At 33.8% G+C, this 19636-nt stretch overlaps 1 protein-coding gene across 1 annotated transcript; it reads left to right on the top strand.

The window, feature by feature from the left end:
- The first annotated feature begins 3883 nt into the window (after window positions 1–3883).
- Window positions 3884–19494, top strand: LOC101888071 (homogentisate 1,2-dioxygenase). Its single transcript, XM_059124716.1, has 8 exons — window positions 3884–4042; window positions 11234–11509; window positions 11598–11781; window positions 11857–11977; window positions 12228–12358; window positions 12419–12700; window positions 18952–19133; window positions 19248–19494. The coding sequence occupies exons 1-8, from the start codon at window positions 4028–4030 to the stop codon at window positions 19371–19373; spliced, it is 1317 nt and encodes a 438-aa protein (XP_058980699.1). The 5' UTR covers window positions 3884–4027; the 3' UTR covers window positions 19374–19494.
- Window positions 19495–19636: the final 142 nt, after the last annotated feature.

Raw genomic sequence — 19636 nt, forward strand, 5'->3', positions numbered from 1 at the left:
GCCAAGTCTAAATGGAATCGGATGTTAATTTGGCGATTTATGAGCTTCATGGATACTCAAAATTTCAATACTTTGTGGGGGAGGTACTTGATGGAGTGGACCGATATTGTCCATTTTCACACCTGTCCTAGCACTGACGCAAATATTAGCATTCGCAAAGTCGGAGCAAATTCGGATTAGCCTTTCTCTTTCTGTGCAAAATTTTTTTTTTTTTTTTTTTTGAAAATTTCGACCTTTTGTGGGGGAGGTACCAGAAGGAGTGGGCCGATATTGTTCATCTTAACACAAGACCTTGGGTTAATATAAATATTGGGATGTGTGAAATTTTAAGACAGTCGGACTCTTACATAACATTTAATGAGAATTGTAATTATTCAAAATTTTGACCATTTGTGGGGGAGGTACTTGATGGAGTGGACCGATATTGTCCATTTCCACACCTGCCCTAGCACTGACGCAAATATTAGGATTTGCAAAGTTGGAGCAAATTTGGATTATCCTTTCTCTTTCTGTGCAAAGAATATATTTTTGGACATTTTGACCTTTTGTGGGGGAGGTACCAGAAGGAGTGGACCGATATTGTTCATCTTAACACCAGACCTTGGGTTAATATAAATATTGGGATGTGTGAAATTTGAAGACAATCGGACTCTTACATAACATTTTATGAGAGTTGTAATTATTCAAAATTTTGACCATTTGTGGGGGAGGTACTTGATGGAGTGGACCGATATTGCCCATTTTCACACCTGACCTAGCACTGACGCAAATATTAGGATTTGCAAAGTTGGAGCAAATTCGGATTATCCTTTCTCTTCTTGTGCAAAAAATATATATTTTGAAAATTTCGACCTTTTGTGGGGGAGGTACCAGAAGGAGTGGTCCGATATTGCCCATCTCCGAACTCGATCTAAGTTTGACAAAAATATTACGTTGTAGCCAGTTTGGACCAAATCGGATACTCCCTTCGAGAGTTATCGTGCGCACCAGCCAGCCAGACAGACAGACAGACGGACGGACGGACGGACATCGCTAGATCGACTCCAAATGTTCTGAAACGGATTTGGTCCAAAGAGACCTAGGGTCTAAAACCATTATTTGATAAAACCATTAATGATATATACCCTCTGCAGCCATATGGCTGAGGGTATAAAAACTATGAAAATAGCCTCATATCTTTATTAAAATGTCATATTTTGTCCTAACGTTGACACTCCAAGAGGATTTGTATTTGCTCATTTTAGAATGATTTTCTTGTTTCATCTAAAACATCCACTTATTTTCCCATGGGCTCATCCATTAAATCTCCTTTCTTTTTGGTTTAAATTGGCAGACAATTTATTTTATTTAATTGTTTTCTTAAATTTCCATTTGACCCAGAAAGCAGTGGAGCATCAAATATGAAATGAATTTCAAATATTTTTACCGTCCCTTAAAAAAAATATTTTTTTTTTTATTTTTAAACTAAAAAATAACAATGTTTAATTGTTGTTTGTGTGTGTCGGTTTTTTTATATGCCAAGCTACAGGTGTTGTTTTTCCGTTTTTATTATTTTTTACGAATTCTGTCCTGCATCCATCCATTCGTCCAACTATATGGTCGGTCGGTCGGTCACACATCCATCCAACAGGTCCAGTTTTGTTATTAATTCGATTTCAATTCAGGCAGGGAGGGGCCTGCCGCCGGTATTAATTCCTATATCATATTGTTGATTTGGATATGTTTGTTGCCAGCGCTGCCGCTATTCGTTGTTTTGGTCGGATGGTTGGATGGTGAGCGGAGGGTGGGGGAGAAATACGACTCGTTGAATATGCATCAGAAGTTGAAGAAGCAGATGAAAACAGATAGAAAAACAATTTTATAGTCGTTGCTCTTAAACTGGATATTATCGTTTATAGACTTAAATCCATTGGCATCTGGCGTGTGTCCCAGAGTGAGTTTTCTAAGGTAAGGTGGCCGGTATTGCCGATGCTGGCCGTTTACTATCATTTGGTATTCAAATGAGATAGTTAATGGCGGTAGGTACTATTCTAGATCAAAACAACAGGTGCTACACTCGAAGAGAAATGTTTGATAATTCAAATTTTGGTTGGGAGGGGGAGATATGAAGTCAAAATAAATTGAGTCGGAGTAGATTTTCAAGTAGAAACAATATATGTAAGTCAACGTAAAGGAAACTTGTTTATAAAAATGTATCTCTTTAACTCGTCATCCTTGCCCCTTTAGCTTTTTGTACCCTCCACTATGCATAGTATGGAGGGTATATTAAGTTCGTTATTCTGTTTATAACTCAGCAAAATAATAATTTTAGACCTAACAAAGTAAATATAGTCTGTCCGTCTGTTGTAATTACGCCAGAGTCAAAACGAATAAAGATAGGAAGCTAAAATTTTGAACAAATCTGTCTTTTGACTGAAGCAGGTCAAGTTCGAAGAGGGGCTATATCGATTCACGATATCGTATATCCCCATATAACGGTACCCCCCGGTATATTCGGTATTTTGATGATTTTAGCCACATTTTTCAATTGACTTGTCTGGTCCACGATATCGTATATCCATCATATAACGGTATCTCCCGATATTTGGTATTTTGATGATTTTAGGCACATTTTTTAATGGAATTGTCTGAAAATTAACACAAGGAGTTCTTTCTTAGTACATTATCCCCTATATAGGTCCACGATACCGTTAGCCCCCATACAACGGTACTTCCCGATATTCGGTATTTTGTTGATTTTAACCACATTTTCCAATGGAATTGTCTGAAAATTAACACAAGGAGTTCCTTCAGAGTAATTTTCTCTCTGGAAGAGAATTGTCTTTATAGCTCCACGGTATCACATAGCCCACATATAACTATACTATACTCCGTATTTTGCTGATAATAGCGACATTATTCACTTTCAAATTGTTTCAAATGTATTTAAGTATCGTAATGGGTACTACAGCCAATAACAAAAATTTACTTATGCAAAACGACGTCTTCATATAGCCACCATAGAATGGGGTTCGTTTGAGCGGACAGATTTTTTGGAGATTTATTTTCATTTCCTTCAAAATGGTGGAGGGTATTAAAAAATCGGCCCGGTCGAAATTAGTTGCTTTTTTACTTGTTGTTTAAAAATTTGGTCCTTCAACTTATCTATAAAACCACCTTCTCAGCTCGCTTATAATGGATCGCCCTCTACTTGTCTAATAAGCTCGCTTCTTTCATCTTTCTTCAGCACACCCTTTTTCGGAGATACGTGTCCGCTCCTCTTTCAGCTCGTTTATAAAAGTTCGCGTCATTTGAATCTAGTCTATTTAAAAACTTGACCATTAAAATATCGTCTATTTAAATCGTCTATCGTCCATAGACGTCGTCTATCGCGCCTTTAAATCTCGTATATGTTTAGACGGGGGACTAGTCTTCAGCTCTTCGATGCAAACCCTGCTCCTTTTTCTTTTCTTTCTTCATCTTGCCCGTGTTAACTTGTTCATATAAATACTCTCCCTACTCCAGTTCCCTTATATAAAAACTCACCCATTGTTTAACTTGTCTATAGTTCAGTTCATCATTCTTCTTTAAGATCTTCCATATAAAGACTCTATACTCTGAGAATTATTTTAACCCGTCCAGGAATATACTTTTCCTCTCCCATAGTTTGCTCTTCAAAAACTCGTATTAACTTCCATCTAACTACTCTCTCTCTCTCTCACACACACACACACACTTTCCAAGTAACAACTCTTGTTTGACTTCGACTTCATTTTTTCTTCGAGTGTAATATGCACATTAAATATCAAGAAAGTTTTTTAATTCTTTTTTGGGACTGGTTTGGCCAGATAACCGTGCATATCATTTACTCGAAGAAGTTTTTTTTAGTAAACAACAACATCTGATCATGGCAGCATAGGCAGCAAATCTATATAAAGACCATGGTCCGGCGTGACTTGAAGTTTTTTCTCAATACTCTCGTCGGAACGTTGATACGCCGTTTTTGAGTTCGGAATTTTCCTGTGGTGTGGCTAACGAGCGTTAAAAAATGAGTGAATACAAGGTAAAAGCAGTGAAAAGCTACAAAAAATATATATATCCTGTGAGAGAATAAGTGTGTCATCTGTGCATTTTCAGTTGGGCGCCATTTAAAGAAAAGTGCGAATTAAATTATGAATATGAAATATGGAAAAATAATAAAACGTTTATTTAAATACTAAATGATAATTAGTATCTAAAAATAACTTCAGTTTAAAAATAACATGTTATATAAGCATGATCGAATTAAAATACTTGGTGATTTTAGAACTTGAAAAATAAGTAATATATTCTGTGAAAATTTAACATGTGCTTCGAAGTAGCTGGTATTCAATTAATAATAAAACTTAATATAAAAAAATCGTATGATAGCTTTAAAACAGAAGATTAATTTTATTAGATGACTGACTCCCATAAAAAAGAAACTTCCTCATAATGATAACAACATAGAGAATGTGAAGAATATTTGAAGAGAAATCAAATATCGATAAGTGCCGATAAAGTAATTTGTAACATGTGAAACAATAGAGGATTGAATTATAATTCATGGAATCTGTAATAAGTAACTCCAAGGATCCATAATGAAATATATTGAACTAAAATGAAAGTTTTTTATATCCTGAAATACGGAATGCCTCATATTTATAAACTATAAAAATTTGGTGACAGAAAAAGGATTTACACTCTAAAATTCTGAAATAACAAATTACTGCAAACTGTGGATGAAGCCTTTAGATAATGGATGAAAATGTATAAAAATAATGAAACTTGTTGTTGCTTAGTTATAGCATATTCGAAGTTGGTCCACTTAAATACATAAGAAGCTCTCCATAGGACTTATGTTAAAAAAAATCAAGCAATTTTCGCATTTTTTTGTTTACCGTTTGAGACCTCTTTGAACAATTTTTTTTGTCATAGAATGTAGTACCCATTAGAAACTTAAAATTGCAAGCTTGGAACATTTCCGGTGAAAAGTGTGACACAAATCATCAAAATACCGAATATTTGGAGGTACATTTATATGGGGTCTATATCAAAACTTAAACCTATGTGGACAGTTCTATGGCAAGATGTTTCTAACATAATGGGAACATCTGCTGTCAATTTACACCAAATTTAGGTTAAAACTGTGAGTAAAGCAGAAAAAAAAACCTTAAATCTGTCGGTACAGATATATGGGGGCTATACCAAAACGTGGACCTATATAGCCCGTTGTCAATACCAAAAGTCCTGCAGAACAAAAACGCATCTGGTTTAAGATGGAGTGTGGGTGAGCCGGATGTAAGGCTATCAAACCAATATATTATTATTTTTATACCCTACACCACAAGGTGGTTAGGGTATTATGTCCTTGTGCATTTGTTTGTAACAGGCAAAAGGAAACGAGATAGACCCATAGTTCCTTTATATGATCTGCATAGAATCACATTCTGAGTCGATTTATGCATATACGTCCGTCTGTCCGCAGGACGTAAATGCAGGTCGCATTTATTTTCCGATTGAGATGAAATTTTCCAAACAACATTTGTTTGGCCCAAAGACGAACCCTATTGAAATTGGAGATAATTGGTCAAAATTTAGATATAGCTCCCATATATATCTTCGTCCGATTTGCCTTTTATTGTGCACCAAACGTGTAATATCAGTCCGAATAGTATGGAATTTTGCACATACAAGCAAATTAGGCCTGCAAATAAGTATGCTAAATTCGATCGAAATCGGTTCAGATATAACTATAGCTCCCATATATATTGTTCATCCGATTTGTTATATTTTTCCTTCGCAGCCGTAATATGCACACTGTAACAACAATATTTGGGGAAATATATCAAATGCAGCTCAGAAATACCTTTGTTAAATTTTATCGAGATCGGTTCAGATTTGGATATAGCTCCCATATATAACTTCGTCCGATCTATCTTTTATTGTGCACCAAACGTCTAATATTTGTCCAAATGGGATGGTATTTGGCACGTACGACCGAATTGAGTCTAGAAGGTAGTATGCCAAATTTGGTGAAGATCGGTTCAGATATAGCTATAGCTCCCATATATATTGTTCATCCGATTTATTGTATTTGTTACCCACAGCCGTAATATGCACTCCGTAACAACGATATTCAGGGAAATATATCAAATACAGCTCAGAAATATGTTTGTTTATCGAGATCGGTTCAGATTTGTATGTAACTCCGATATATATATTTTTATCTGATTTCAAATTAATTTTGCACCAAATAAATCCGCCATCTAGGCAATAACAGCCAATAAAATATCGTAGAAAAATAATTCCACATTTTCTGCTTTGGGTTGCCAAGACCCGTGCAATAACTAAATTCAGTGTTATCATTATATAACTGCTATACCAAAAGGTGAACCATTATTGATATTTTTTGTAAATAGCGTTTCTATGTATTTGAAATTTGTTTTTCTGCACCAATGATTCGGGATGTAATCCAAAGATCACTAACAAATTTCAAAGCTCTATCCTAAATGTTGTGAAACATATCTCAAATTATAGTGTCCTTTCGTACATGGTCAAGACTAAGGCCTAAGATAAATATTTAACCTAAGAACCCACAACTCCTTTGGGGAGTGTACCTATCAAGTCCATTTCAAATTTTCCACAACCCTGACTGGTTATTGTAGAGTGAAATTATAAGGAAATTTGCAGCGAATTGGAAAAAACACTCAATTTTCAGAAATAAACAAGTTTTTTCATAAAAAAGATTGATGATTTTTATGATACATATTACGTTTACAAATTTCTTTTATTGAGAGACTCACAATAAAATTTGATGTAGAACAATTCTTATGTTGACACTTTCCCCAAAAAATAAAGTTTAAGTGGATACATTGACTCGGATTTTGCTCTTTAATTCATTATTTAAAACGTATCAATTAAATGAAGAATAAAAGGGCAAAAAAGGATCTGAATTCAAACCTGTTTCACTTTAAACTACAAATACCAATAAGACCGTTTGAATAATGCTGTTACATTAAACAAAAAATCATAAAGTGGGTGAGGTCGTTGTATGGGGCCATACCAAAATGGGAATCTCCAGAGAAAATTGTATACTTCAAAGATTGTCATCTACCAAATCTTCTTAAATACCAAATTTCGTTTGTAAATGTGACTAGGATTATCAAAATACCGAGTATCGGTCGGTATCGTTATATGTGCGCTATAGGAAAAGGTGGACCTAAATATTCAATGTTTTGACGTCGGAGCTAGAATCCATTATGAACTACAACAAGTAAGCAAAGGCTACAGTCGAGCGGGGCCGACCGTTGAATACCCTACAACACTATAATAAACGATACAGTTTATATAGGCAAGATACTCGAAAGAATTCCACAAGATATTGTGACAAATAATAAAAGAAAACCATCAGGTTTCGTTCTCTAATTTTCGAATAATAGCAACTTAAACTAATTTGCTCATTTCCAATGTATTGGTAGATGTTGCACTTAAATGGTCTTCCTAGATCTGGAACCAATATTTCCCAAAGACCTATAATCTCTCAGAAGTGGCAAAAGATTAACATTTATTATTGGTTTTTGACTGAAACGCATCTATATGAGATACAGACATTTGACAATATTCTTCAACGAAATAGTCAGAAGTGCGTCTTTCCTGTATTTGTGAATTCTCCAAAAAGTCACTGGAATGGTCATTTTCGTATTTTGTCTACAAAAGTTGGCAAACTATTTCACACATTGAATATTTTTGGATGGCCATCCAAAACTGCTTGGCTTTTGCAATGCCCGGTAACCCCCATTCAAAAGTGCGTGAGGATCGGGCAATAATTACGACCTGCTGATAATTTTTCAGTTTTATGGTCCATTTCAACCCCTAAATATATGGCGATCATCTCCAAAAAGAGTAGGCTTCTATTCTGACCCTCATCTTATCCCCATGCAAAATTTCGTAAGGATCGGGCCATAAATGCGATCTGTATATGATATCCTGATATCCTAACTACTTAGTTTTGTTAGCTGTAGAAATGTTTAATTCAAAATGAAAATATGCCAAAAATATGACAAAATGGAAAAAATATGAGAAAATGTTACAAAATCAATATTTTCATCTTTAGAGAGATATTTGTATGGGTTTTTTAAACGTTTTCCCTTTCCTGCCAAGAGGTCATTCTGAATTAATGAGAACTGTCGAAATCAGTACAGCCGTTCTCGACATATATGAGATCTTTCAAGCATATCTTCTTTGATAGACATATATATCGCATATATTTGCTATATATCCGATTTGTTGGATGTTAACATCAATGTAAAGATCAGAAGTAACCTTGTCATGGCTTTGTGATTTCGCCGGGATTAAAAATATTCGCGGTTTAATGAAAAAATTTGAATTTTTTCAACAAAAAATGACCACCCAAATTGGTAGGCTTCTTCCCCGCCCTAAACTCTAGCTATATGCGAAATTCCGCGTCGATTGGTCTATAATTGCGACCTGTATAGCTACTGCAAAATCCGACATATTTTCAGTATTTGGTCCATTTCAACCCCTAAACATTTGGCGATCATCTCCAAAAGAAATAGGGTTCTATTCTGACCCTAGCCCCACCTCCATTCTAAATTTCGTGAAGATCGGACCATAATTGCGACCTGTAGAGTGATTACAAATTAACATGGACAGACGGACGGACGGACATACATAGCTAGATCGACTCAGCTCGGCGAGATAGGAAGATCCATATATACTTTCCTATGTGGGAAATCAATATTTCGTGGTGTTACATAATTTTTGGCCCAATCAAACTTATAATACCCCCAACACATAGTGTTGTAGGGTATAAATACCAATTGTTGGACAATTCTGTGGATCAATATGACATAAATCATCAACACACCGACTATCGGGATGTTATATGGGGCTATGCCAGAACGTGGACCATGTCAGAACGTGAATATGTATACCATGTTCCGCCACCGGAGCTAGAACCCATTACGAACTACAAATACCAACTTTTAGACAAATCCGTGAAAAATGTGGTAAAATCATCAAAATACTGAATATTGGAAGGGGGGGGGGGGGGGGGGGTCTATACGAAAACGTGGAATTATATGTACAATGTTCCGACACCGGAGCTATGACCTACAAAATATCAATTTTTAGATAAATCCGTGAAAAGTTTTGGCGAAATCTTCAAAATACCAAATACCGTTATATGGCGGCTATAGCAAAACGTGGACCGATATATCTCATTTTCAATACCAACCATCCTCTATCGCGATTTCTAAAGACAGTCAGGCGGACATCGTTAAATCGACTTAGTATTTTATGCTGACTATGAATATACATTATTTATGGCATGTACGACGAATATTTAATATTTGAATATTTCATTTCAAGGTGGAGGGTATAAAAACATTGGTGCAAATGTACAGTGAAAAAAGAGATTTATTTTCTTCTGTGATTTATAGTGAAATTTGATGCAAAACATTTTTGTCTAAGACGTCATTCTTTTAGAATAATGCTTTGTTGGAGATTTTTGCATAAATTCACAAAAAGTGTGGATTTAACCCTAAAATGTATTTTAATAAATTCGTGCTGTTTAGGAAAGATGTAGATCTTCTAGGGCCTATGGTAAAATTTGATAGTAAATAATTTTGTGGAATACTTTGACTTGCTACGATCCCGTTTAAAGACAGTTTTTAGTCTTATTTAAGAAATATTCCCCGTATTTTTACCAACAATATTGCCGAAGATACTATATCTAAGATACCGAAAATTTCCAGAAGTGTGGAAGAGGGGGGAATTGTCCCCTTTTTATACCCTACACCACAAGGTGGTCATTATACCCTACACCACAAGGTGGACAGGGTATTATGTCTTTGTGCATTTGTTTGTAACAGGCAAAAGGCAACGAGATAGACCCATAGTTCCTTTTGATGATCTGCATAGAATCACATTTTAAGTCGATTTATGCATGTCCGTCCGTCCGTCTGACCGTCTGTCCATTTATTTTTGTAAACAAAGTACAGTTCGCATTTATTGCCCTATCCAGATGAAATTTTGCACAAATCAAGAACGAACCCTATTGAAATTGGAGATAATTGGTCAAAATTTAGATATAGCTCCCATATATATCTTCGTCCGATTTTCCTTTTATTGTGCACCAAATGTGTGATATCAGTCCGAATAGTATGGAATTTTGCACGTACGACCAGATTGGACCTGAAAATAAGTATGCCAAATTTGATCGAAATCGGAGCTATAGCTCCCATATATATTGTTCATCCGATTTGTTATTTTTGTCCTCCGCAGCCGTAATATGCACTCTGTAACAACAATATTTGGAGAAATATATCAAATACAGCTCAGAAATACATTTGCTAAATTTTATCGAGTCGAGTTTGGATATATCTCCCATATATAACTTCGTCCGATTTACCTTTGATTGTGCACCAAACGTCTAATATTTGCTCAAATGGGCACTTACGACCGAATTGAGTCTAGAAGCTAGTATGTCAAATTTGGTGAAGATCGGTTCAGATATAGCTATAGCTCCCATATATACTGTTCATCCGATTTGTTATATTTGTTACCCACAGCCGTAATATGCACTCCGTAACAACGATATTCAGGGAAATATATCAAATACAGCTCAGAAATATCTTTGCCAAATTTTATCGAGATCGGTTCCGATTTGGATAAAGCTTCCATATATATCTTTATCCGATTTCAAATTAATTGTGCACCAAATGGGCAATACAAATCTGAATTTGAAAGATACAAATGCTTCGGCATATTTAGTCCTTTGAACTTTAAATAATAATTATAATCATAGGGTGTATGATTGAATTCTCCCTCAAAAACTTTTAATTGTTATGTGGAGCTCTACTAAATTAGCAAAGTGGTGTAGGGTATCATAAAGTCGGCCCCGCCCGATTTTAAGACTTTCTTTATTGGTTATTTACTTACTTTTCGATGTAAACTTGCAAAACGCCAATGCACCTGTCTTCTGTTTTTATACCCTCCACCATGGTATGGAGAGTATATTAAGTTTGGCATTGCGTTTGTAACACCTGGAAATATACATTGTGGACCTCACAAAGTACATATATTCTTGAACAGGAAAAAATTCCTTGTCGATTTAGTGATGTCCGTCCGTTCGTCGTTGCCTCGATATAACGGTACCTCTTCTATGCCTCTTCCTTTAAAAATAGTCTTCTAATCTGTATATTTCTTGCAGTACATGTGCGGCTTTGGTTCCCATTTTTCTTCGGAAGATCCCCGATGTCCCAACGCCCTGCCCGAAGGACAAAATACACCACAAAAATGCCCCTATGGCCTCTATGCTGAACAATTGTCCGGCACGGCATTTACAGCACCGCGCAAAGAAAATGCACGCACTTGGCTGTATCGCATAAATCCCAGTGCCAAACATCTACCGTTTCAATCGTACGAGAAGGAAGGTGGTAAATATTTGTCCCACAACTGGGATGAACAGAAACCCAATCCTAATCAGGTAATATGATGTTGTCATGAGCAGCCGTTTATTGTTTTATAATTAAAAACTTGTTTGTGGGTGTGTGTGTGTTTCTAATGAATTTTAGATGCGCTGGAAGCCATTCGATATGCCTGCAGCCGGTGAAAAAGTGAATTTTGTTCAAGGCCTCCACACAGTGTGTGGTGCTGGTGATGCCCGCAGTCGCCATGGTCTGGCCGTGCACGTTTACATGTGCAATGTTTCCATGGAAAATATGGCATTCTATAATAGTGATGGCGACTTTTTGATTGGTAGGTTGTGATGGTTGTAGTGGGATTGAGTGCTGTTGACCAAATGATTCTAATGGAGTGTTGTTTTCATTACAGTTCCCCAGGAAGGTGTTTTGGATATTACCACGGAATTTGGTAAAATGAAAGTGGCGCCCAATGAAATTTGTGTCATTCCACAGGGTATTCGTTTTGCAGTCAATGTAGCGGGGCCAACAAGGTAAGTTTTTTTGAGGATTATGATTATTGAAAGGAGTCCTCCAAAGCAGGTCGGATCATAATTATAGACTAATGAGACTAAAATGAATCTTGAAAAATTCAGATTTTTGGAATCTTACCAAAAAGTCTTCCTTGTTTTTCTTTGCTGTGACGAATATTTAAAAATTTTCTTAAATAATTCCCCTTTGCAGCTGTGAATGATGTTGACAATATTCTTTAAACAATCTCCTTTTCCCATTTTTATTTTCCAGAGGTTACATTTTGGAAGTCTATGACAATCATTTCCACTTGCCCGATTTGGGACCAATTGGTGCAAATGGCTTGGCCAATCCCAGAGATTTCCAAACACCAGTTGCATGGTTTGAGGATCGTGAAGTTAAAGGTATGTTCCATAATGATGCATTATGCAGTTATACAACTAAAAAATGTTCTTCTTTTATAGATTTCTCCGTTGTATCCAAATTCCAGGGTCATCTGTTTGTTGCCAAACAAAATCATTCCTGCTTTGATGTTGTAGCCTGGCACGGCAACTATGTACCCTACAAATATGATCTGTCCAAATTTAATGTCATCAATTCGGTTAGCTTTGATCATTGTGATCCTAGCATATTTACCGTTCTGACATGTCCCAGTTCCAGATATGGTACAGCTATTGCTGATTTTGTTATATTCCCTCCCAGATGGTCTGTGCAGGAGCATACGTTTAGACCACCATATTATCATCGTAAGTATATAGGAAATGCTTAAAAATTACAAAAAAAAAGAAAAAAAAAATCAATTACACTTCCTGTGTTTGTCCTTGAAAATAATATTTAAAAATGGTGTCTTCTTGTTCCCTGAAAAATATTCTTTTAAAAATCCACATTTGGTGCCCTCCTGTTCCTTGAAAAATATTCTTTTAAAAATCCACATTTGGTGTCCTCTTGTTCCCTGAAAAATATTCTTTTAAAAATCCACGTTTGGTGGACTTTTGGTCCTTGAAAAATATTATTTTAAAAAACCACGTTTGGTGTCCTATTGTTCCTTGAAAAATATTCTTTTAAAAATCCACGTTTGATGGCCTGTTGGTCCTTGAAAAATATTCTTTTAAAAATCCACGTTTGATGGCCTGTTGGTCCTTGAAAAATATTAAATTAAAAAATCCACGTTTGATGGCCTGTTGCTCCTTGAAAAATATTATTTAAAAATCCACGTTTGGCGGTCTTTCGGTCCTTGAAAAATATTCTTTTAAAAATCCACTTTTCATGGTCTGCTGGTCCTTGAAAAAAATTCTTTGAAAATCCACGTTTGGTGGTCTCTTGGCCCTTGAAAAAATGTTTTAAAAATCCACTTTTGTTGGTCCCTTGGTCCTTGAAAATATTATTAAAAAATCCACGTTTGGTGGTATATTGGCCATTGAACAATTTTTTTAAAAATCCACGTTTGGTCCTTAGAAAATATTTTTTAAAAATCCACGTTTGGTCCTTAGAAAATATTTTTTAAAAATCCACGTTTGGTCCTTAGAAAATATTTTTTAAAAATCCACGTTTGGTCCTTAGAAAATATTTTTTAAAAATCCACGTTTGGTCCTTAGAAAATATTTTTTAAAAATCCACGTTTGGTCCTTAGAAAATATTTTTTAAAAATCCACGTTTGGTCCTTAGAAAATATTTTTTAAAAATCCACGTTTGGTCCTTAGAAAATATTTTTTAAAAATCCACGTTTGGTCCTTAGAAAATATTTTTTAAAAATCCACGTTTGGTCCTTAGAAAATATTTTTAAAAATCCACGTTTGGTCCTTAGAAAATATTTTTTAAAAATCCACGTTTGGTCCTTAGAAAATATTTTTTAAAAATCCACGTTTGGTCCTTAGAAAATATTTTTAAAAATCCACGTTTGGTCCTTAGAAAATATTTTTTAAAATCCACGTTTGGTCCTTAGAAAATATTTTTTAAAAATCCACGTTTGGTCCTTAGAAAATATTTTTTAAAAATCCACGTTTGGTCCTTAGAAAATATTTTTTAAAAATCCACGTTTGGTCCTTAGAAAATATTTTTTAAAATCCACGTTTGGTCCTTAGAAAATATTTTTTAAAAATCCACGTTTGGTCCTAAGAAAATATTTTTTAAAAATCCACGTTTGGTCCTTAGAAAATATTTTTTAAAAATCCACGTTTGGTCCTTAGAAAATATTTTTAAAAATCCACGTTTGGTCCTTAGAAAATATTTTTAAAAATCCACGTTTGGTCCTTAGAAAATATTTTTTAAAAATCCACGTTTGGTCCTTAGAAAATATTTTTTAAAAATCCACGTTTGGTCCTTAGAAAATATTTTTTAAAAATCCACGTTTGGTCCTTAGAAAATATTTTTTAAAAATCCACGTTTGGTCCTTAGAAAATATTTTTTAAAAATCCACGTTTGGTCCTTAGAAAATATTTTTTAAAAATCCACGTTTGGTCCTTAGAAAATATTTTTTAAAAATCCACGTTCGGTCCTTAGAAAATATTTTTTAAAAATCCACGTTGGTCCTTAGAAAATATTTTTTAAAAATCCACGTTTGGTCCTTAGAAAATATTTTTAAAAATCCACGTTCGGTCCTTAGAAAATATTTTTTAAAAATCCACGTTTGGGTCCTTAGAAAATATTTTTTAAAAATCCACGTTTGGTCCTTAGAAAATATTTTTTAAAATCCACGTTCGGTCCTTAGAAAATATTTTTTAAAAATCCACGTTTGGTCCTTAGAAAATATTTTTTAAAAATCCACGTTGTGGTCTCTTGGTCCTTAAAAATATTTTTTAAAAATCCACGTTTGGTCCTTAGAAAATATTTTTTAAAAATCCACGTTGGTCCTTAGAAATATTTTTTAAAAATCCACGTTTGGTCCTTAGAAAATATTTTTTAAAAATCCACGTTTGGTCCTTAGAAAATATTTTTAAAAATCCACGTTTGGGTCCTTAGAAAATATTTTTAAAAATCCACGTTTGGTCCTTAGAAAATATTTTTTAAAAATCCACGTTTGGTCCTTAGAAAATATTTTTAAAAATCCACGTTTGGTCCTTAGAAAATATTTTTTAAAATCCACGTTTGGTCCTTAGAAAATATTTTTTAAAAATCCACGTTTGGTCCTTAGAAAATATTTTTTAAAAATCCACGTTTGGTCCTTAGAAAATATTTTTTAAAAATCCACGTTTGGTCCTTAGAAAATATTTTTTAAAAATCCACGTTTGGTCCTTAGAAAATATTTTTTAAAAATCCACGTTTGGTCCTTAGAAAATATTTTTTAAAAATCCACGTTTGGTCCTTAGAAAATATTTTTAAAAATCCACGTTTGGTCCTTAGAAAATATTTTTTAAAATCCACGTTTGGTCCTTAGAAAATATTTTTTAAAAATCCACGTTTGGTCCTTAGAAAATATTTTTTAAAAATCCACGTTTGGTCCTTAGAAAATATTTTTTAAAAATCCACGTTTGGTCCTTAGAAAATATTTTTTAAAAATCCACGTTTGGTCCTTAGAAAATATTTTTTAAAAATCCACGTTTGGTCCTTAGAAAATATTTTTTAAAATCCACGTTTGGTCCTTAGAAAATATTTTTTAAAAATCCACGTTTGGTCCTTAGAAAATATTTTTTAAAAATCCACGTTTGGTCCTTAGAAAAATATTTTTTAAAAATCCACGTTTGGTCCTTAGAAAATATTTTTTAAAAATCCACGTTTGGTCCTTAGAAAATATTTTTTAAAAATCCACGTTTGGTCCTTAGAAAATATTTTTTAAAAATCCACGTTTGGTCCTTAGAAATATTTTTTAAAAATCCACGTTTGGTCCTTAGAAAATATTTTTTTAAAAATCCACGTTGGTCCTTAGAAAATATTTTTTAAAAATCCACGTTTGGTCCTTAGAAAATATTTTTAAAAATCCACGTTTGGTCCTTAGAAAATATTTTTTAAAAATCCACGTTTGGTCCTTAGAAAATATTTTTTAAAAATCCACGTTTGGTCCTTAGAAAATATTTTTTAAAAATCCACGTTTGGTCCTTAGAAAATATTTTTTAAAAATCCACGTTTGGTCCTTAGAAATATTTTTTAAAAATCCACGTTTGGTCCTTAGAAATATTTTTTAAAATCCACGTTTGGTCCTTAGAAAATATTTTTTAAAAATCCACGTTTTTTTTAAAAATCCACGTTTGGTCCTTAGAAAATATTTTTTAAAATCCACGTTTGGTCCTTAGAAATATTTTTTAAAAATCCACGTTTGGTCCTTAGAAAATATTTTTTAAAAATCCACGTTTGGTCCTTAGAAAATATTTTTTAAAAATCCACGTTTGGTGGTCTCTTGGTCCTTAAAAAATATTTTTTAAAAATCCACGTTTGGTCCTTAGAAAATATTTTTTAAAAATCCACGTTTGGTCCTTAAAAAATATTTTTTAAAAATCCACGTTTGGTCCTTAGAAATATTTTTTAAAAATCCACGTTTGGTCCTTAAAAAATATTTTTTAAAAATCCACGTTGGTCCTTAGAAAATATTTTTTAAAAATCCACGTTTGGTCCTTAAAAAATATTTTTTAAAAATCCACGTTTGGTCCTTAGAAAATATTTTTTAAAAATCAACGTTTGGTCCTTAAAAAATATTTTTTAAAAATCCACGTTTGGTGGTCTCTTGGTCCTTAGAAAATATCTTTTAAAAACCCACTTTTGGTGGTCTCTTGGTCCTCGGAAATTTTTCTTTAAAAATCCTCGTTTGTAAATCTCATCGTCCTCGAAAAATATTCTTTAAAACTGAACGCTTGGTGGTCTCTTGGTCCTTGAAAAATATTCGATAAAAATCCACTTTTGGTGGTCAGTCGGCCCTTTTTTTATCTATTCCTTCTTCCAATAGCAAATATGATACCAAATAGTACTTTTCGTACAATTATAATGACCATTTCCGAAACCACCTTCATTTGGGCAGGCTACACATAAACAGCGACTCTAATACCAACTTTAAGATTTCACCCAATACCAAATTGTACCAAATTTAGTATTATATACCACTTTTCGTACAATTGCATTTGCAAAACCACAGCCATATCTCAATCCCAGATCCCACAGAGACCTCAATATCAAATTTGAGGATTCCAGCTTTATTCCTTCACCCAAATACCAAATTTAGTACCATTCAGTACTTTTCGAACCATTATAGTACATATTTTCAAAACAACGTCCATATCTTAATCATTTCAGGATTCCTGCTCTGCAATTTCCCCCGTTACAAAATTTAGTGCAATTATAGCGCGCATATCGAAAACCGGCTCCTTCTCTCAACCACGAATACCTACAGTAATATTCATACAAACCCTTCAACAAATACCAATTTTAGTAACATTTAGTACTTTTCGTACAAATATAGGACGTATTTCCAAACCACCGCCAAATTTCAAACATAGATACCATCAGTAATCTAAATACTGAATTTCAGAATTTTATCTCTATCCCTTCACCAATGTAGTACCATTTAGTGCTTTTCGTACAATTAAAGTACACATTTTCTCAATCACGTTTATATGTTAAGGCTGCACATAAACATAGACCCTAAAACCAAAATTCAGATTTTAAGCACTATCTGTACTTTTCGTCACTGTTCCAAATTTAGTACCATTTGGTAAAGTTTCCTCATTTAGTACACATTTTCAAAACCACCTTTATATATCAAACTTACTTTCCAACCTTAAAGCAACACAAAATTCAAGTTGTTAGCATTTTCCGTTCACATAATACCAAATTGTACTATTTTAGAAGTTTAGTAACATTTAAGAACAGTTCCCCAATTTAAAGTTTAAATTTCAAAATAACCCTTTTGTGCATCTATCCTGCACTCCATCAGTAACTCCAATTTCAAATTCCAGAATTCCAGTTCCATCTCTTCATCACAATTTCAATTATAAATTTTACTTTATTTAGTACATTTATATATATAATCTGTACAAATTTCTAAACCTACCTAGATATCCCAATCATACACTCCGACAGTAATCTTATTCCCAATTTTCAGGATACCAGCTTTATTGGTTCACCCAAATCCAAATTGTACCAAATTTAGTACCATTTCGTACAATTAAGTAAAAAATTTCATAACGACCTACCTCATAGAGTCGAATAGAAATCTTATTTTCAAATTTCAGGATTCCAACTCTACCGATTCACTTAAAATTTAAATTGTACCAAATGTAGTACCATTTCCAATTCAATTTCCAAAACTTCCTTATTTTCAAATGTCAAGATTCCAACTCTATTGGGTCTCCAAAAAAATAAATTGTACCAAATTTCCTACCATTTAGTACACATAGGTACGAATTTTCAAAACTTCCTGGATACCTCAATCCTACAGTGAAATAGTAATCTTATTTCTAAATTTCAGAATTCCAGCCCTAACGGTTCACCCAAATCGAAATTATACCAAATTTAGTACCATTAAGTACTTTTCGTGCACATAAGCGCATAAATTTCGAAAACTTCCTCCATATCCCAATCCTACACTCCGCCAGTAATGTTAATTACAAATTTTAGGATTCCAGCTCCATCCGTTCCTCCAAATCCAAATTGTGTATTAGTACCGTTTAGTACTTTTCGTATACATGAGTACACACTTCCATAACTATCTCCATGCATCGACTCTACACCTCAACTGTGATTCTCATTCAAAATTTTTAGCTTTAACCTTTCACATGATACAAAATGGTAACAAATGTAGTACATTTTAGTACTTTTTCGTACACTAATAGTGCAAATTTCCAAAAGAAAAAAAAAACTTCAATACATCTATCAAACATCAGTGTTCCCCATTCCAAATTTAAGAGTTCTAGTTCTACTGCTTCCTCATATACAAAATTTTAAAATTCTAGCTCTAGCCGTTACGTTTGGGCTTTGATGAATCGTTAAGTCAGTGATTCAGTCTGTCAGTCAGTCATATACTTTACTCTTTTATCAATATAGATAGATTAAGCTTATGTTCTCCCTCCTCCAGGTAACTGCATGAGCGAATTCATGGGCTTGATTTTGGGTCGTTATGAAGCCAAAGAAGAAGGATTTATGCCCGGTGGCGCTACCTTACATTCCATGATGACACCCCATGGCCCAGATGCCAAATGCTTTGAGGGTGCCTCAAATGCTAAACTGGCGCCCGAACGTGTGGCCGAAGGAACTCAAGTGAGTCAACAAGCATTTAAATTATAAGCAATTTCTTTTAAATTTTGTTGTTTTTTTGTTTTGGTTGCAACAATTTCTTTTAAATTTTGTTTTTTTTTTTTGTTTTTGTTGCAGGCCTTCATGTTCGAGTCGTCGCTGAGCATGGCTGTGACAAAGTGGGGCGAGGAGACATGTCAAAAATTGGATGCCAAATATTATGAATGCTGGCAGGCATTGAAAAACAATTTTAAATTGGAATAAATTATTAGGTCGCGGTGCGCTGCAATGTATAAATAAATAAATAAATAAATGTTTCTTTCTTTGTGCGTGTGTGTGTGCAGATTATGTAAATTGTTAAATAAAACCCCCACAAGAACAATGAGCTCTTCACAGTTTGTTTTAAAATGTTCGATTTATTTATTTTTATTATTTTTGGCGTTTCTTTTGTGTAATTTCGTGTGTTTTTGTTTCTAATTTCTAATAATTTTAGTTATTGGTTTTGTAAATTATTTGGGTTTTTTTTT

This window comes from Musca domestica, unplaced genomic scaffold, assembly GCF_030504385.1.
Source record: "Musca domestica strain aabys unplaced genomic scaffold, Musca_domestica.polishedcontigs.V.1.1 3, whole genome shotgun sequence".
Lineage (NCBI taxonomy): Eukaryota > Metazoa > Arthropoda > Insecta > Diptera > Muscidae > Musca > Musca domestica.